The following is an 18,252-nucleotide window of genomic DNA, read 5'->3' as shown; positions in this document are numbered from 1 at the left end:
TTAAAATCAAATAACCTCAGCATCTTTTAAAAAAGATACTTAATGGCATTTATTAACTTACTGTGTGCATGTGTTTTGTAGGGGGTGGACTGGGTGCCACAGCCAGTTTAGGGGTGTCAGAGAACAGTTTGAGGAAGTCAGTGCTCCTCTTCCACCATGGGGTCCCCCAGCATCAAGTTCACATCACCATGTATAGAGGAAAGTGCCTTCATCCTTTGAGCCACCCTGCCAGGCCAAAAACATGTCTTGTGACCCCCCCCCATTGGTTGACACTACACACCACTGATTGTTTGGTTTCTGATAAAATCTGTCTGCACTCACCAGGCCCCAAATGTGCTGTGGTGGAAAAACGGGCCAGCAAAGAACCAAGCGGAGCACAGAGAGCTGGAGCTCACGTTGATTTTTGCAATCTGGCCTGGACCCAGCTAGTGCTTTGCAAAGTCCAGCCTCAACCTGGTTTTCTTACTGCTTTTAGGGCCTGAACAACTGTGTTGAATTCGTTCCCCATGCAGTCACCTGCAGAGGGCGCTCTTAGTGGAAATCCATTGCAGTCGGGCTTGCCTACAGAAGCAGGGCTGATAAGGTTCCTGCAGTTTCTGCCATGTCTGCTGAAGGGATAGCTCTCCCAAGTGTTAGCCCTCCCGAGGTCAGGGGGAGTGAGGGTGCTGTTGGGGTTCAGCTGAAGCAAGCAGGAACACAAGTCTGAGGTTAGCACTGTATCCTAAGTGTGTCAGAAGTGAAATTTTAATTCATTTTATTTCTACTTAATCCTAGAGGCCTGGAGTAGGAATTGTTATTTAAGCTTCCACAGTGTAAACAGATGTGTGACTACACTAGGTGCACATTAGAGTAAACAGAAGTGTGACTACAGTAGGTGCACATTAGTGTAAACAGAAGTGTGACTACACTAGGTTCGCATTAGTGTAAACAGAAGTGTGTCTACACCAGGTGCACAGTAAAGGTGATAAATGTGTACCACATGTTTCTTTCTGACATTCACCACCACTGTCCCAGCACTGCACATGGGATCCATTTTAATTCCATTGGTCCTTTGGTTGTCTAAACCCTGCCAAAGGCTCCCCCCACTCTGCTGTCACCACCACTGTCACCATCTGGAAGTCACGTTCTGATGGACAAAGTACAAGCGAATGCTACAACTCTGGGAGAGGGGGGTATTCTGACTTCTCAGGGAGTCAGGCTATACCCTGAGCTGCCAGGACAGCTCTGGTGGCTGGAACTGCGATGGCACAGCTCTGCTCTGGAGGGAAAGGTTTCCTGACTCTTCGGGGAGTCAGGCATACCTGGAGTTGGGGTGCAGTGGAGATGGTCTCCCCACAGGATATAGCAACCCTGCTCCTCTCCTGGAGAGCTGCTACAGCTGAGCTTTGCTCAGCCCCCACTGAAGAGGGCTTCCCAGCAGAGCTCTGCTTCTCCTCCAGCCCAAGGTGTTCCTTCTACTTCACTCTGCTAAAGGGGAAACCCCTGCAGAAATACAGCAATCCCCTCTGGCTCTGGCAAAACGTTGCTACTTTTTCTGCTCCACATTGCTTAGTCCCCTGAGGGATGGCTCAGCAAAGCTCTTCTTTTCTGCTCCAGTAAATGAAGACCTTCACACCCAAGACTCTTTTGAGAAAGAGATTTATTTGAGAAGGAGGAGTCCAGGAGAGTAGCTGCCTCTACCAGGGTGGAGAGAACAGCGGACAACTGAACAAGCAGGTGGTTTATATAGGGTTACTTAGGGGTGCAGTTTCTCTAGGGAGATTTTCTGCTCAGGGATTGGTTAGATTTTCCTGCTCAGGGATTCTTTAGTTTTCTTGGTCAAAGGCAGAGATGGCCCTGGTTTCAGAGCCAAACTGTGTTTCTTTCACTGGCCTTTCTTAGCTTTTAGGCTCTAATTCTAAGGCCAGGGCACATTTCGTTCACTGGCTCTGATTCTAGGGCAAAGTGTGTTTCTTTGGAACTGGTCTCAGAGTCAGATCATGTTTCTTTGGATCTGGGTTCAGGGATAAAGTGTTTCTTTTACTGACTTGGGTCCCTGATCCAGACTGTGTTTGTTTCACTGGTCCTGGGTTCCAGGGTCAGGGTGGGTTCCTTTAGCTGGCCCCTCTACCCTACACCAAGCATGAGAAGGTGCTGTTGCTGCTGGAGAGGAAGGGCTGTGGCTGACATCACACTGTCCTGAGGGGAGGGGGACGGGAGAGCTGCTGTGTCTTCTCCATCTTCAATACTCTCACTCTGGCTTTCCCCCCGTTTTCAGCACCTCAGTTTCCCCACCGTTCTCATTGCTCTGTCTGCCCATCCCTCTCTGTGTTCAGTCCATTCCCCTGCTCTTGTCTCCTCTGCCCCTTTGCTTCAGACTCCAGCCGTTGTCTTCTCTTTGATCCACATGAAACCTGGGCTCAGACACCCAAATCCACACTGCTCAGTGTTTGGTTCCCAGACTTGCTCTCACCCTTCCCCCTCTAACAAAATGGATCCACTGTTCCCTGCTCTGTCCGGCCATCTTTGTTCACCCTGTGCTGCCTGGGGACGTGTGGTCTGGCTGAGCTCTACAGACTTCTCAAGCTGCCCAGTCACCTGTCTTGTTGGTTCGGGCAGCCTTGACCTTTGCCCCCTTGTGTAGATAAATGGAGTCTGCTACAAGACTATACACATCCAATGCAAGGAAGGAATTCCCAGATGCTGCTCCTCTGACTCGGGCTCCTCTCTTCACTGACCACGCAGTACCTTCAAAGGCATTCCATACCTGACATGCATGTTGGGCGTTGAACCCTCCAGTGAAGATCATTCCAGGATTCTGCCTTCAGCATCGTCTGACAACTGGATTGCTTTATTCACAGGAGGTGGCATCACCAGTTACTACTGCCAGCCTCAGCCCCACTCCTAAGGGCAGCAGATCTGATGTGAAGGGTTCCAGAATTATTCCAGCCATGTCTAGTCTTCCAGAGGAAGTGTCTATGGACTGGCCACCATGTTGGAGCTGGCACAGCCCCAGTGAATCTGTTTTATGTGGTCAGCCAGGGCTAGGAGTTTTCCTGATTGTCGCCTCAAGCTTCCTTTCAACCCAGGAAAAGCTTCTAAAAACCTCTTCCTGTCCTGTTCTTTTTAAGGCTGTCATTGGCATCCACAGTCACGTGAGCTACATGCTCTTTCAGAGCATCAGGTACCACAGCTGCTTCCTCCAGTGACAGAAGAGGTGAACCATGAGCATCACGTGGAACAAATTAAGTCCACACCTAAAGATTCAAGAGCATTTTAGACCCAGCTGTAGGAAATGCTAGGCCAGAAGTTTCCTGAATTTGGACAGTGCAGTAGGGGATGTATTTTCTTCTGGGGTCCGAACCTGGAGTCCCCTGAGATTCTCAGGTTGTGCAAATTGTCTTCAGACCACACTGCCTTTGGAAGATGTCTCAGTCCTCCTGAATTTCAGGGAGCTCAGCATAGAACAGAGCAGCCACCTGTGAACTCTGCAGTGAAGACACTGTGTGGAGAGCACATCAAAGCTCAGCCCTGCACACACATGGAGTATGAGATCATAGCAGGGCTGATAATGTCCCTTGTCCTCTTGCATGTCCTCTGCCAGGCCTCTTCTTGTGCCCTCAATTCCTCCCTCTCCTTCCAGCTCTGTTGTCCTCGCCCTCTACCCACACCTCCTCTCTAGGTCACTCACAGTCCCTCCTGAGCCCTGGCTGTGACCCTGGTCCTGGTCTCTGGGCTTTGGGAAGGGTGATGGCACTTGGTTTTCCATCCCTGACCTGTTGCTCATCCTAGGCTGTCATCACCATCTCTCTGGACACTGGGCACTGGACACCTAGTGGTCATTCATTCAAAGGGCTGTGGTGCAGTGGTTTCCAGAGGCCTGAGAGCCTGGAGGAATGCAAGGACAAAGGGACAAGCTCTTCAATAATTGATGTCCCAAAGGGCCAGACTGACAGTCAGGAAAGAGTGCAGGGTTCAAGGTCAAGGGTGTGGTGAGCTCTGGTGATGGCTCTTGAGTTAGTTAAGGGACAGATGCTGAGCAGCTGGCACAGAGTTCACTAACACAGCACATGGGCTCAACAGTAGACAGGACTCAATGAACTTGGACACTAGGAGCAAGTTGCTAGGCAGCTCAGGACGCAGGTCACTTTCTTTCCTAAGTTTGTCCAGGACTCCATTCTGTTCCTGCTCTGCATCCCAGGGAAATGGTTCTGTCCACATCCAGCTTTCCCTTAGGCAGACATTCCAGTCCAGGAAGGACAGGAGGGGCTGTGGAACACAAGAAAGTTCCTCTAGAGGACAAGACCTAGGCTATGCACAGGTCATCCGTCAGTCTCCATTGGTGAGAACTTGGGAGGAAGGCGCTTGAGCTGCAAGGGAGGAGGGGACACCACTCGGTGTTGCCGCCTAGGGGAGCATCTGCGGCCAGAAGGGGAGGGCAGCAAAGAGAAGGAAATGCTTCTTGTCTAAATTTCAAATATTCTTGTTAAACCACAAGAAAGAAAACTGTATTTAAAAGAGGAGATGATAAAAAATCAGGAGGCAATGATCAACTTTTTATAGTTAGCATATAATCCAGAAAACACACAAAGCATGACCAGGTCAGTGTTCACCAGTTTACTCTTCAAATCCTGTGGAGCAAGTGTAGCCCTTCACATGCATCTCAGCAGATCTCATCTGATTTCAGCAGATTTTAAAAGTCAATAGGAATTAAACCTTGTGATTTCCCCCAGAATCTGGTAGCAGAGAGCAGAACTGACCAGCCATATCTTGTCACCTCTCCTTTCTTATAGTGCCCACTACTGGCACTTAGGACCAAGAACCTGTGATGACCGTGCAGATGACATTCCCAGCATCCTTTCCTTTCTACACTCTGAGCATTTCACCAACACACCCATCACTCCACACAACCAAATCATGAACAAAGAAATGGGGTTCCCATCCAGAGTCTGATTGTAAGATTTAGAAATACTTGGAAAAACAGAGAATTAGGTAGAACTAAGAAAGGAGAAGAAGGTCTCTATGCAACCAATCAGAAAGCAGTATGAAAGTTGGCAGCTCAGAGGACACTGAGGATGGTGAGCCTCAGCTAGGAGCAGTGTTGTGGGCATGACTGAGGAGCAGCCATGCTGTGGCTCCGTCAAGCCTTGGGTCTTCTCCCCAGCTTAGGAGCTTGGCCCTCCTGTAGGGTGTTGGGAGGTTGTTGGATCTAAGAGGTGGAGTCTAGTGGGAGGTCCCAAGCCTGTCCCATCTGTGTTCTGGCTTCCTTTCTCTTAATGTGGCCTCCCCCTCTAGCAGGCACTTCCACCATAGTGACATTGCTGTAGAGGGGATACAGACAGGGTCTATCAGGTAGTTGTCTAGAGCATCCCCTATCCTCAGTCCTCTGAGCTGCACTGAAGAAGAGGTCACTTTGTCAGGCTGTCATGGACCATGATGAGCTCCTGCAACTTCTGCTCTAGGTCCTGAGCCTGCTGCCGCAACTCTGCAGCGGACTCTGACTTTGCACCCTCGTACAAATGCTTTGAGTCTTGTACAAGGATGACCACATCCAGCAACAGGAAGAGACCTGCAGTAGCTGCACCCATGATCCGGGCTCCTTTGGACATTGCCAGAGCTGTGCCTCCAAAGGCTTTCTGCACCTGTCTAGTGTTTCGGGCTGACACCCTCCCTGTGGTCATGAGATGCTTGGCATTAGATGCTAGGCGAGAGTTAGTTTTGGCCAGCCTGATGGCATCAATGTTCTTCTTGATGACTTCCAGGTTCCGGAAGGAATTCTTGGATACTGAAAGAAGCCTGGGGGTGCTCTCCTCCAAAATTTCTTTAATGACCTTCCCTGGGTCCTTGCTGGTTGGCACCAGCTGGCTGGCTTCAGCTTCCACAGAGGCCGTTCTGACCTTTTCTACAATGGTTGTGGACACACTAGTCACAGCTGCTCCCACCCCCAGTCCCAAGCCTGTGGCTGAAAGTCCCAGACTGAGTCCTGCTGTCACAGGTGCCAGAGCGAGACCAAGGATGGTCAGGACTCCCGACACAGCACCAGTGGAGCCGGCCACCACTTGTGTGATGGTGCAGTCCCTGTGCACCTTGTCAATCTTGTCTGCAAGGGCGCGCAGCTTCCCGATCTGCTGCTCAAGCTCCAGTTTCACCTGAGGATAAACTGCCAAAAACCTTTTCTTCTCCTTCAGGTCATTTTGGAGGTTGTCTTCATCTTCTATATCAGTATTCTCTATGTTCTTACCAAGAGCTTCACACCAGTCATCTGTCTTTTTCCTGTGACAGGAGAGGACATGTAAGTGAGGAAGACAGCTTGTAGTTTAGATCTGTCCTGTGGAAATCACAGAGCATCTGCTCTGAATGAAATAGCGGAGAGTATTACAGTTGTATGGGATCTTTCTTACAGCTATGACAAGACTTGACACACCACAATGTCTATAATTGTTAAGGTGACAGTGAGTTAAAACCCATCCTAATGTGTCTTTTTAATTTTTAATTTTATGTGTCCGAGTGTTTTGGCTCTCTCTCTCTCTCTCTCTCTCTCTCTCTCTCTCTCTCTCTCTCTCTCTCTCTCTGTGTGTGTGTGTGTGTGTGTGTGTGTGTATGATGTGCATGCCTTGTGTTAGTGGAGAACAGAGGAAGGCTTCATATCCCTAGGACTGACTTTACAGCCTGTTGTGAGCCATCATGAGGGTGTTGGGATCTGGATCTCAGCCTCTGGAAAAGCAGCCAGTGCTCTTAATCACCGAACCATCTCTAGTCTCTTAACATACCATTTTTATTTTTAGACATTTAATAAAGATGCCTTCCCCTCCGGGTCAATGTCACCATTACTAAAATACTTCTCTGTAGGAACTCTAAACAAACACAGAGAAGTGAGGTTAGAGGGGGAAAAAAACCCTCTTGATTTAGAGAAAGTTAGTGTTCTCGGAAGAGTTCACTTCCCCCAGAGAAAAGCCTCCATGTGGTGTCAGCTGTTGGACACTGACCTGTCTGCCCTACAGTGTCCTGAATGGTCAGGGATGTCCATGTTTGATAGCAGACTTGGGCTTTGAGAGTCTGCAAATTGCAAGCCCTAAGAGACACACCATATACAGGGCACTCTTTGAAGCTAGAGGTCTTTTTGCACTGCAGTGGTGTGTACATGTGATCTGGTGGGGCAGCTCACAGCTGAGATCCATCCACTCAAAACACAGCACAGAAAGTCCTTTTCCAGCTGTGAGCAGAAGGTAAAGAAACCTGAGTGGATTCTGCATTGACATGTGTGTCCTATCCCCAAGAAATCTCACTGTGCCTCTACAAGTGTTTCAGTAGCAGGTAAAACTGAATTCAGAACATGTAGGTTCCCTAGCAGTCCTCAGACTGAATTCCCAGCCTGAGAAAGGCGATGTGTGGTGGGATTTTGCTGTCATTTCTGACCTGCAGGGGAACTAGACACTAAAGGCATGGACTCCAGGAGGGAGGAAGACCCCGGGCCCTCCTGATGTATGTGATTAAGGCCCAACAAACTTCTGGATGCTGAGGCTTATGTTGACAAATATTTTACCTTGCGGAAACTCTACTTAAGCTTTTCTATACTGCTTTCCGAGTGTGGATTGACATTGGCTTTCAAAGTCTTTCCTGTGCATGGTGGGTGTGCCCTGCCCAGGCTTGTCAAAAATCCTGTGAAATTGTGAGACTGCCCTACCTTCGATACTCAGTACTCAATCAGGTTCCCGTGTCTAACTTCCTCGGTCTTCGGCCTTGACTCCCCTCAGGAGGATTCCTGAGGTCAGCTGCACAGTGCCCCTACTCTCTGCTGTCTACTGCCCCTCACTCAGCTTGTCCTCTAGAGTCCCTGTGGTGGTATTCTAATTGTACTGAAATGTGATTTTGATTGTATGTTAATAAATAAAGTTGCCTGGGGGTCAGAGCTATTAGAGCCATAGCAAGAGGGTGGTGGTGGTGGTGGTGGTGGTGGTGGTGGTGGTGGTGGTGGTGGCACACGCCTTTAATCCCAGCACTTGGTAGAAGAGCTAGGTAGATCTCTGTGTTTTCAGGGATACAGCCAGCATTGGAGACATATGCCTTTAAGACATGGGGGGGCTGTACATACAGACAGTGACGAGGCAGTCACGTGTTTGGGTTTACAACCAATGAGAAGGCAGAACAAAAGACTATGAAAAGAGATACACACAGGAAATAGGTCTCTTTTGGGAAGCTAGGAGCACACAGGAGGAAGGGTAAGATTTTAGCTCTGAGCTCTGACCTCTCGGCTTTCTCTTTTACATTGGTTCTGTGTTTCTTATTTAATAAGACGGTTGGTTACATCTACAAGTCTCCAGCTGAATGTATATCCAGAACTCTTCTGTCTCTTTCCTTAGAGCAACTGTCCTGAACAACATCTTCCTGACTGTTAACTTATATCAGATTAATTGTTCTTTCCCATGGGAGCTTTCTTGGTGTGTGACACTCCATGTGAACTGTCACATGACTGCACTGTGTCCTGAAGATAACAGTAGAATCTCCCTGAGGTCCTTGAAGAGGACTGTGGATGTGGCTAGTTTGGTAGAGTGTCTGCCATGCAAACACATGGACCTGAGTTCAGTTTTCCAGAGTCCACATAGAGAAGCCAGGTGCTGGACATGGCCTGCAACCCTTGCTTGGGGATGCAGAGTCACCAAGATCCCTGGTGCACTCCAGTCAGCCAGTCTAGACAAACTGATGATGTCCAAGTAAATAAAGGTAATTGGTTTTTTAAGGGATGGGAGAAATGGCTCATTCATTCAGATCGTGTACTTCTCTTGTAGAAAAACTGAGATCGGTACCCAGAACCCACACCTGGTGCCTCACAGCTGCAGTGCGGATCTGAGGTCCTTTTTTGGTCTTCATGGCTAACACTGTGGATTAGGGACCTCACTCATGCCCTCACTTAATTTCAATACTTTATATATTATAGGTTCAATGTCCAAATAGAGTCACCTGGGCTTAGGGATTTTCCAAATGAGTTTAGGGACACAACTCAGTCCCTACCACCAGTGACACCATTAAAATACCCCATGTGGCAGGTGCTCAGAAACACATCTAAACAGCTTGTCCCTGACACCATTGAAACTCTTATGCACTGTCCTCTAACCTTCCCGCCCCCTCGCAACTAGAGAGAAGCTTCATTGAGTGTGGCTGAGTACCTCCCTTTCTTCTCTTGCAGGTCATTTTGGAGCTCATCTATATCTTCTCCATCTGCAATGATCTCACCAAGATTTGCAATGATCTCACCAAGAGCTTCACGTAAGGAAACTTCCTCTTCCCTGTTTCAAGAGAGGACAAGTGAGTTAGAAAGATAGTTTGTAAGATAAGCTCACTCAGGTGCAAGAAGTACACACACACACACACACACACACACACACACACACACACACACACACCAAAACCTTTTTGTAAAAATCAACTTTAAATGAAAACCTACTATGTCCTGGCCATAGACTATGACTGACCATCTGCTGAGTCCTCCACATGCATTCTCTGATTTTTCTTACAATGTAGTTCAATGTCACCCAATAAAGCAGAACGTCATAAACTAAGTTCTCATGGTCACAGGGATAGCAATGGCAGGAACAATCTTGTCCCCCGTGGCTGCCATCTCCCCTCAACCAGAGGCTGTTCCCTGCTAGTGTAGCATTGAGGAAATATTTGCTGAGCAGGGACACCCTGAAACCCCAACTACTTGGTCTGCCTTGGTAGAGTATTCCTGCCCAGAATAAGTCAACCAGTCATGGGCTCTGGTGGCATTGCTAGCCTCCCCTAGGGTGGTGACCTGGACAAATCGGCTTCTGCCACAAGCTGTTTCCAGGCTTCCTCTTCAGTCAGCAGGTGTTGCAGGGCCTCTGTGCTCCACGTGTCCTGGAGGTACTCAACTTGAGACTCAAGGAAGCCTTTTCTGTCTAGATGGGAAGGAAAAAAAAACCCACATGATTAGATGACTGTGAATAAAAGCTTGAATGGCACCTGGGACAAGCTGGTTAAATGTGTTTCTGAGCACCTGCCACATGGGGTGTTTTGATGGTGTCACTGGTGGTAGGGACTGAGTTGTGTCCCTAAACTCATTTGTAAAATCCCTAAACCCTATATTTGGAGATAGACCTGTTAAGGAACTAAGTGAGGCCACGAGTGAGGTCCCTAGTCCATAATGTTAGTACCCTCATGGCAAGAGGAAGTGTAGCTAGAGTTTTCCTGCCTTGCCCACAGTCAGGACAAATCTCTCTCACCCTCCAGTCCCACAGCCGCTCAGACCCAACCAAGTAAACACAGAGATTATATTGCTTTATAAACTGTATGGCCATGGCAGGCTTCTTGCTAATTGTTCTTATATCTTAAATTAACCCATTTTTATAAATATATATCTTGCCACGTGGCTCGTGGCTTACCGGCATCTTTACATGCTGCTTGTCCTGGCGGTGGCTGACAGTGACTCCTTCTACCTTCCTGTTCTTTCTTTTCTCCTCTCTGTTAATCCCGCCTATACTTCCTGCCTAGCCACGGGCCAATCACTGTTTTATTTACTAACCAATCAGAGCAACACATTTGCCATACAGACCATCCTACAGCACAGCCAAGTGCAGACCATCTCAGACACCTGCACTCAGGCCTGTGGTCCTAATCATCCTCTATGCGGACCTGCCGGGTAAAGCCACGAGGGCTCCCACAGGACATACAGAACATCCCACAGCAAGGAAGAAACTCCCTTCCTCCATTTCCCTTCTCTTCTATCTCACCCCCTCCCTTTCTCTCTTTCCCTGATTTGTTCTTCACTCCAGACACATAAGAGAGCCCATGGACTGGCACAGGGTACAGGTTCCTCTGCCAACCAGGAAGACAGTGCTCTCCAGGGCCAACCTGCCACACTTTGATTGTGGATGTTGGATTCCAGGGCAATGAGAGAAGAGGTCTTTTCTTTTTAAGGCAGTGTCATTTTGTGATGGCATGCTGAGAAAGCTGATATACAAGGGGAGTGTCATGGTGCTTGGCAGAGACAGACATGTGTCGTTTCCAGAACAAGTGGGAAGTGAGCTCCTCATCCACAGGAAGAAGGAGAGTCCAATAATGGCTTTTGGTACTTTGTGCCTTTGGTACGTCCTTGAATGTGACTTTTTCCTTGATTTTCATACTGCGTGTGTTGTTTGGGGCCACATTTGAAAGTAAATATTTAATATTTGTCTTCTAAGTCTGACTGGTTTTGCTCAACATGATGACCCACAGTTCAATCCATTTTCCTGCAGACAACATGGAGAAGAAGAATGATTACCTGGGGAGCCCATGGCAGCTGCTGGGTCTTGGTGTCACTCAGGGGTTCCTGACAGGCTTTTTTTTTTACAGCTCACCAGGTGTCCAGGCTTCAGGAGGAAAAAACAACCTGTGGGACAGAATGGGGACAGGTGCTGTGACCAGGGATCAGGTGACCCACAAATCATTCAAAGTTTACTGCCATGGTCCAAAAGAACTTGACAAAAGCATGTCTGTTCCCCTGGCTCTGTGACTGCTATTTAAAGAACCCAATATGTGGCTCCAGCCCTGCTGCCCTCTCTCCAGCCAAGGTGGAGGACTCCTGTCCTCTTGGGGACAATGGAGAAGGTGTTAGCTGAGGACACAGCTGAGGAGAAACAACAGACTCTGCACACAAAATGAGAGATGGAGAGTAATGTTCTGGTAGCCACCTGGGTGTGGGAACCTGGTTTGTATTAATGGTAATTTTTTAAATACTTACTAAGTGTCCATGATGCTCTGGGCTCCTTGCTCATAAATAATGAAAATTTTGCACATGCTCTGTTAGGTTGGGGCTCTTGTGACTTCACGTCAAAGAGGAGGGACAGGCGCATATTTAGCTAATGTATGTGAGTTTTCAGTGTTGATAGAGTGAGGACTTAAACCAAGAACATGCTAATTCACACCTGCTGAGAGTCACACCTGCAGAGCAGCTGATGATCCCGTGGACGCCCCCAGACAAGCCACTCACCTGCTGCCACCCTCAGTCTTGCCTTCTCCACAGACCCACTCGGAGGAGCGACTTCAGGCCCTTCTCATCTCATAGTGCTGGATGAATGTCTGTGGTCTCAGCCACCACTGACTGTGGGACCCTCTATAGATCACTCCCCAGCACTGCTGGCCTCTGTCCCTCTTGGGTGAACAACCCCTCCCCCATCCCTTCACCTGTCTTCTTAGAGGCACAGAATGTGACTCCAAGGTCAGTAACAAATGTGGATGGTGCAAATGAAAGTTTCCAGAAGGAATCTCACCTGAGTCTTCTAAGATCCTAATTAGCTAATAAGAACTTCAATAGCTGTGGAGACGTTGGAATGTTGCAGATCAAGGCCCTAGTGTCAGCTTGTCTCTGACTGTCTTTAGTCCCCTAAATATCCTTTCCTTGCCACTTCTGTACTGGATTTAACACTCTATGACTAAGAGATAAAAACTACTTGGGATGTTTACTTAGAAGACCACTAGCTTCCACCAACTCACAAGCTAGGAATATGGGCAGCCAGCATCCAAGGCCTATAACAGTCTCTGATGTTTCCACAAATGTCTTGGAAATGTGTTCCTTTATGGCTTTCATTCTTCTGTTACTATAATAGCTTCATGAAATGGTTACACCATGGATTTTGGTGTAAACTAACTCTGTGTTCCTGGGCCATGGTCCCTCCTATTTGGCTCCAGTTCAACAAGTCTTCTCCTCTTTGAGGTGAGAGTTGGATTTTTGGATTGACAATGGTAATGAGCAGCTGCCTCCAAACCCTAAGCCCAAGTTCGGGACTTGATGTCAATTCCTGTCATTCTTTGTCCCAGTATTGATGCAGCTGATGTCCCAGGTGGAGGAGAGGGGTCAGTTCAACCTGGCTGTGTATCTCCTTCCTGTGAGGCAGGACCTAGCTCATCATAGATAGTAAGAGAAAGGACCCATGGTGAAAGCTCTAAGAGCTGTGCTCTGGGTCAATGATATTAGGCTGACTGCTCCCTCCCCACTCACCCCAAAGCTCTTAGGAACACACCTAAGGCATTATTTGTTTCAGGTGGATTGCCACCAAGGCCACTGTTCCTTTCCCACCTTAACCCTTTGCTCTCCTGATACTGCCTACAGCTTAAACTGAGTATACAAAAAAAACTGCAAAGTAAGGTCAATTTTCCAGAGTTCTTCCTCTACAGGTAAAACACTCAGACCTGGGTCTGACATCTGAAGGCCCGCTGCTCTGTGTGACCACTGAAGATTAAATGCTGCTCTAGTCTGACAGCCAAAGACTGATGCTTCTCCACACCATGACCCACACAAGCCTCCAACAATGTCTAAGTACGTCTCTGTCATTTTAATTGATGCAAAACTCATCTAAACTATACTTCCCACTCAAAGTTATCCTTCTCAGATCTCTGAGGACATTGATAGCTAACTGCAGCTTCAAAGTGAACACACACACCCAGCTGCCTGGTCAGTCCATTTCCTATGTACAGTTTCCTTGCTGGCAGGCTTCACATTAAGAAAAATTTAGAGTTGCTGCAGGTCTAAGGAAGTAATTTAAGGCACATAAATCCAGGACACACTTCAAGACAAGTCTGAAATTCCATCAGGTCCTGTGGTGCCTCACACAGACCCTGCTCTAATACACAAACCTTGACTCCTCCTTAGCCTCCTCCTTTCAAGGTTTTTCCTTTCTCACTCCCTTCTCCTCATTCCTCCTGTCCTATTCCTTACTAGGAAGGGATGTCCTCTCCAAAACTGACATGATTTACCCTTTACCCTTATAACAGCTCCCAGAACACCCCTGCATCTCTCCTCCTCCTTTCCTCAGCCTCATTTGTACACCCCCACTCTATAAATCCCCAAATCTCCTACCCTATCCTCTCACACACAAGAGGGTCCTCTTCCTTCTTTTCTGTCTACACATTTTCCCCCCCCACAGATGCCTTGTCCTTCCTATCAGATGGCCACATCAGACTGACCCATGCATTATCTAAAGACAATAATCACGACAACCTAACAGCTGGTCAAGCTGCCCTATGACCCATCTCACTTCCTTCCAGACTACTCTACCACATAACCCAGATAACAACATACCCAACTTTCCGTCAACCCAGGTAACTCTCCTAACCCTCTGGTTCCTGCTTCCTCAAGATCACCTGTTCCCCACAAATCTCATCTCTCTTCTCACACTCTTCCTTTTCCTCTGCCCAAACGATTGTCAAACATAAACTGCCAACTGACCCCCCTATAATCACGAACAATGGAGATGTCCTCAGACATCAAACACTCTGAACAAATCCCAGGCTGGACCAATTCTAACCCCAGGTATCCAGCAATCAGAGCAAACATTCCAGGAAACCATGTGCAGGGTCGCAAAAGCAGCTGGAAGCAGCTGAGTTTTAATGCAGAAGGAGGGAAGGGATTGACTTTCCAGTCATTCTGCAGTGGTCAAGCAATCCCGAGTCCAGTGACGCCAGAGAGCACTCTGACATCCAGAACATATGCTGCAGGGATGGGGACTGGGGAGACACTCGGCTTCCTGGAGCTAGGTCTGACTGCATAATGCAGCTTGTGTGTGTGTGTATGTGTGTGTGTGTGTATGTGTGTGTGTGTGTGTGTGTGTGTGTGTGTGTGTGTGTGTGTGTGTGTGTGCCAACCTCCACTTGGATGTACCGGAGCCCCTGCCCTTTCCACTCACCCCCTAACAGTTGAGTAGAGAGCAAGTGAATCGCAGAAGGAACGAGGCTGCCAGCTACCTGTTCAGCCCCTGTTCCAGAATTCTGGTCAAGTCACTCTCTTCTGAAGCTTCAGTTTCCTTGCAAGGCCTGACCCAGAGTGAGGGCTCAGAGACAGGTTGGCGAAAAAACCCCTGGGGTCCTCATGTTTAAAAAAAAAAAAAAAGCCTTTGTCCCCATTCTGCTAAAGTCAGAGCACTCCAGAGCCAGCTTTGTGTGTCCAGCCCCAAGAACAGAGAGGCTTGGTCCCCTGTGCCCATCTCATTGTTTTCTCCAGTTCCCAATAAAGGGACACTGACAGCGGACATCTCTCTGAGGTCTCCTAGTCAAGTCTCCGGCATCCTGTGCACACGCTGAGCCCCATAGGTTTTATGGTCTTCTCGGAGGAGTCCCTCATCCTGTCTTGTGCTTAGGGAAGATGGAAAGGGGGAGCAGTCCGACCCCAACCTGCCTGCAAGGTCAGCTTCATTGCTACTGTGTCTGTGACCTGAGGCAGATGCCCAACCTTGCTGAATTTATCAACAAAATGGGTCCACAACCCTCTTTCAGAGTGGCTGCTGGGGGTATGCAGGTGTGAGAGCTGAGAGATTCCCCAACTTACCAGGAGTCTTCAACAGGCAGAGTTTGGATGGGACTGGACAGTCCTTAGCTGTGTGCACACCGTGGCCAGCTGTGCATGCAGGTGATAACGGAACACAATATCCTGCTGATATACCCAAACCAGAAAGAGAAAGAGAAACAGAAAGAGAAAGTGGAAGAGAAAGAGGAAGAGAAAGAGAGAGAAAGACCCACTTCTAAGGAACTTTCCACTCATACTACATGGGAAACTTGGTTGCTGGATGCTTCCCTCATCCCATGCTCCCAGCTGACCCACTCAGAGGAGTGACCTTATGCCCATCATTCTAGGTTCTTCTTGGTGGAGCCCATTTCAGAGGGGGGTCTCTGTGATCTGGAGGGAAAAGGCAGACTAGGGGACCTTCCACACTCCCTCCTGGGTTCTGTTCATGGCCCCCTTCCCCACCTGCAGCCTCAGCACCACCCCCACCTCCTTGGTCCTGTTGATGCAGACTGTGGTGCTGCTGAGGATGAGGTGCACAGCACGTGGACATCTGCTCTCCTGGGTTCTCCTTCCAGGAGCCCCTGCTTGGAATCATCATCAATCATATCCTTTCAGTGTAACAGAACCCCAAACCTTAGCAGGCCTCCAGACCTTAGCACAACTGACTCCATGATGGAAGTAGCATTCAGGCCTTAAAACAGCACATAGACAGTATCACCTGACAAAATGAATACAAAGTCCTAATCCATCAAAGTCCATGGTTCTCCCAGAAGTCTCTGAATGTGCTAACCTTGATTTTTAGCATCTGGAGATCTGCTCAGGGGTAACTGTTTTTGTTACCTGAAGAATGTCCACACAGGATATGGGTTTTGTGCTTCAAGCTCACCCTGAGAAAGGCTTAGGGCTACACTTCGATTCTGAATACTGGTGCACTTGTTAGCAGACTAACAAAGACTCTTTATTGGCTTAAACCCATGTCTGAATAGTCTTCTCTGGTGGAGACCCTACAACATTTCTGGAGATCCCTAGAGACACTGGGGGTCTCAGAGTGGGAAAGAGTGCATGGTCGAAGGGCTCGGAGGGAATCAGAAACCTGAGATAATCCAGGTCCCCAGGATTCCCTTTGAATAATCCCTCCCTAATGCTTTGGAGGGGTCTGACACCTCTACCAGAAAAGGAAACACATTAGAATATGTCACCCTGGATTACCATTTCATAATTGCTTACTACAGCTAGCACAGTAGAGACCCTGGCAACAAAAGTAGCTACCACAGCTAGTTAATCTTTCATTCTATTGGGCATGATAAATTTAATTCAGTAGTTATATACATCTCGATTGGCTTTGAAAATTATAAATTTATAAACTCAAGTTCCAGTTGCTTTTGGGATACTATCTTACATGGACTCCAACGTACAGTATGGTTCGATAAGGAAGGGAATGGCTCAGTTGCCTTTAGCCTACTGGCTATGGGTGAGATAGGACATCTGTTGGTCTTTTCTGTATCGAACACACAGATTGCAAGCCCAGTGCCACTCTGAGATCTTTGGCAGCAATTAACCATGCAGCTCACACACGATTGAGCCGGTATGATAATGAGTATTCAGAGATGGGTAATGCCTGGGGGGCACTCACCAACCTAAGACAGAGAACCTGTGTGGCCTGGGCAGGCGTCTCCATGACGGGTAAGGTGACCTGCTGATGTCCCATGCAACCCAAGTCAGAAGCTCATTTTTTTTAATAAAAGGGGGACCTGAAGGGTCCTGGCCCCCATTTTGGCTAATTGTTGCCTTGCTTGCAGACCTTGACCTTGATATCCTCCCAATGCTAATTCCCTGTCAGGTTCCACCCTCCTGAATGCTTAAGGGAAGTTCCTTGTCTGTGCATCCTGAGTAATGGGCATTAACAGCTTAGATGCAAGATTTTAAAACATCAGTAGCGAACTTCTGCCCTCCGGTGTCCTCCCATTGTGCTGTAAGCCTGTATTTAAGACCTCCTACCCCCTTCAAGAAATGACATTTGACATTTAAAATTAAATATATATATATTTAAAATTAAACATATATATATATATATATATAATTGAATGAATACTGCGAATGTAATCTATGAATACCACAAATGTGATTAATATCATGAGTGTAATTTAAAAAAAAAAGAATGTCACCCTGGAGGTAAGTCTGGTTAAGGTAAGTCCTTCTGTTTAGGACAAAGGGAGAGGCCGGACATGGGCACTGCTCAGTGTCCAGGATCTGTGTGAGACATCACCAGACCCCCCTGGGCTGCTCAGGTGTATGAACATATGGCAGCCACCACTTGTTGTCTCTACTGTGTGTCTCTCTATTTGTTTCTGTCAGTTCTATTTCCCTGTATTGACCTGACCAATGGCTTTCTCTGGTGTGAGACACTCACCTCTCCCTGCTTATGACCTGTGCCCTCCTGTTGGGGACCTGAATCTTTTGGTTCTGCTAGGTCACCCAGAGAAACCCAACAACCTCTGCCTGTCCCACACCCAGAGCACTGGTTGGTTTTGTTGCTTGACTCCACTCATGGTTGGAGTGAGTCCCAGGCCCCATGGAGAGGAGGGAAGGGGCCTGGATCTTGTGCAGGAGGGCCCTGACATCTAAGCATAGTGCACACAAGGGGGAGAAATAGTTTCTCAAGCCACACACTCCCTCTACCAGCCCCCTTCCTCTAAGCAGCCCCTGAGAATGGGAAAAGTTGACCTGATTGAAAAAGGAAGTTCCACACCTTCCTCTTTCATGATTTATGTGTCCTTTCCAACAAATATTATCTGTAATTAGAAAACTAAAAACCTACCATTCTCTAAAAAAGTAAAAAAACCCTGGACCTTGTGAGGGTGGGAATTAGTTCCTACTGGACAGAATGGATTTTCCCTTCTGTCCTACCCTGACCAAGGGGACTTTTAAAAAATGGTTGCTGGGTCCTTTTTTTTTTTTTTTAAGAATGATTAACAACAGCTACTGAAAAGATTTCCTTT

General features: G+C 47.9%; 1 protein-coding gene across 1 annotated transcript; it reads right to left on the bottom strand.

Moving 5' to 3' along the window:
• Window positions 1-4,973: 4,973 nt before the first annotated feature.
• On the bottom strand, window positions 4,974-11,373 carry LOC102925636 (apolipoprotein L2-like). The gene is made up of 4 exons (XM_076556230.1): window positions 11,258-11,373; window positions 9,770-9,896; window positions 9,144-9,263; window positions 4,974-6,252 (listed from the first exon to the last, which is right to left on the bottom strand). The coding sequence occupies exons 1-4, from the start codon at window positions 11,268-11,270 to the stop codon at window positions 5,388-5,390; spliced, it is 1,125 nt and encodes a 374-aa protein (XP_076412345.1). The 5' UTR covers window positions 11,271-11,373; the 3' UTR covers window positions 4,974-5,387.
• Between the last annotated feature and the right edge of the window lie 6,879 nt (window positions 11,374-18,252).

Source organism: Peromyscus maniculatus, chromosome 20 (assembly GCF_049852395.1).
Source record: "Peromyscus maniculatus bairdii isolate BWxNUB_F1_BW_parent chromosome 20, HU_Pman_BW_mat_3.1, whole genome shotgun sequence".
Classification (NCBI taxonomy): Eukaryota; Metazoa; Chordata; class Mammalia; order Rodentia; family Cricetidae; genus Peromyscus; species Peromyscus maniculatus.
The sequence above is the reverse complement of the archived record's forward strand: the minus strand, read 5'-3'. Positions and strand labels throughout refer to the sequence as shown.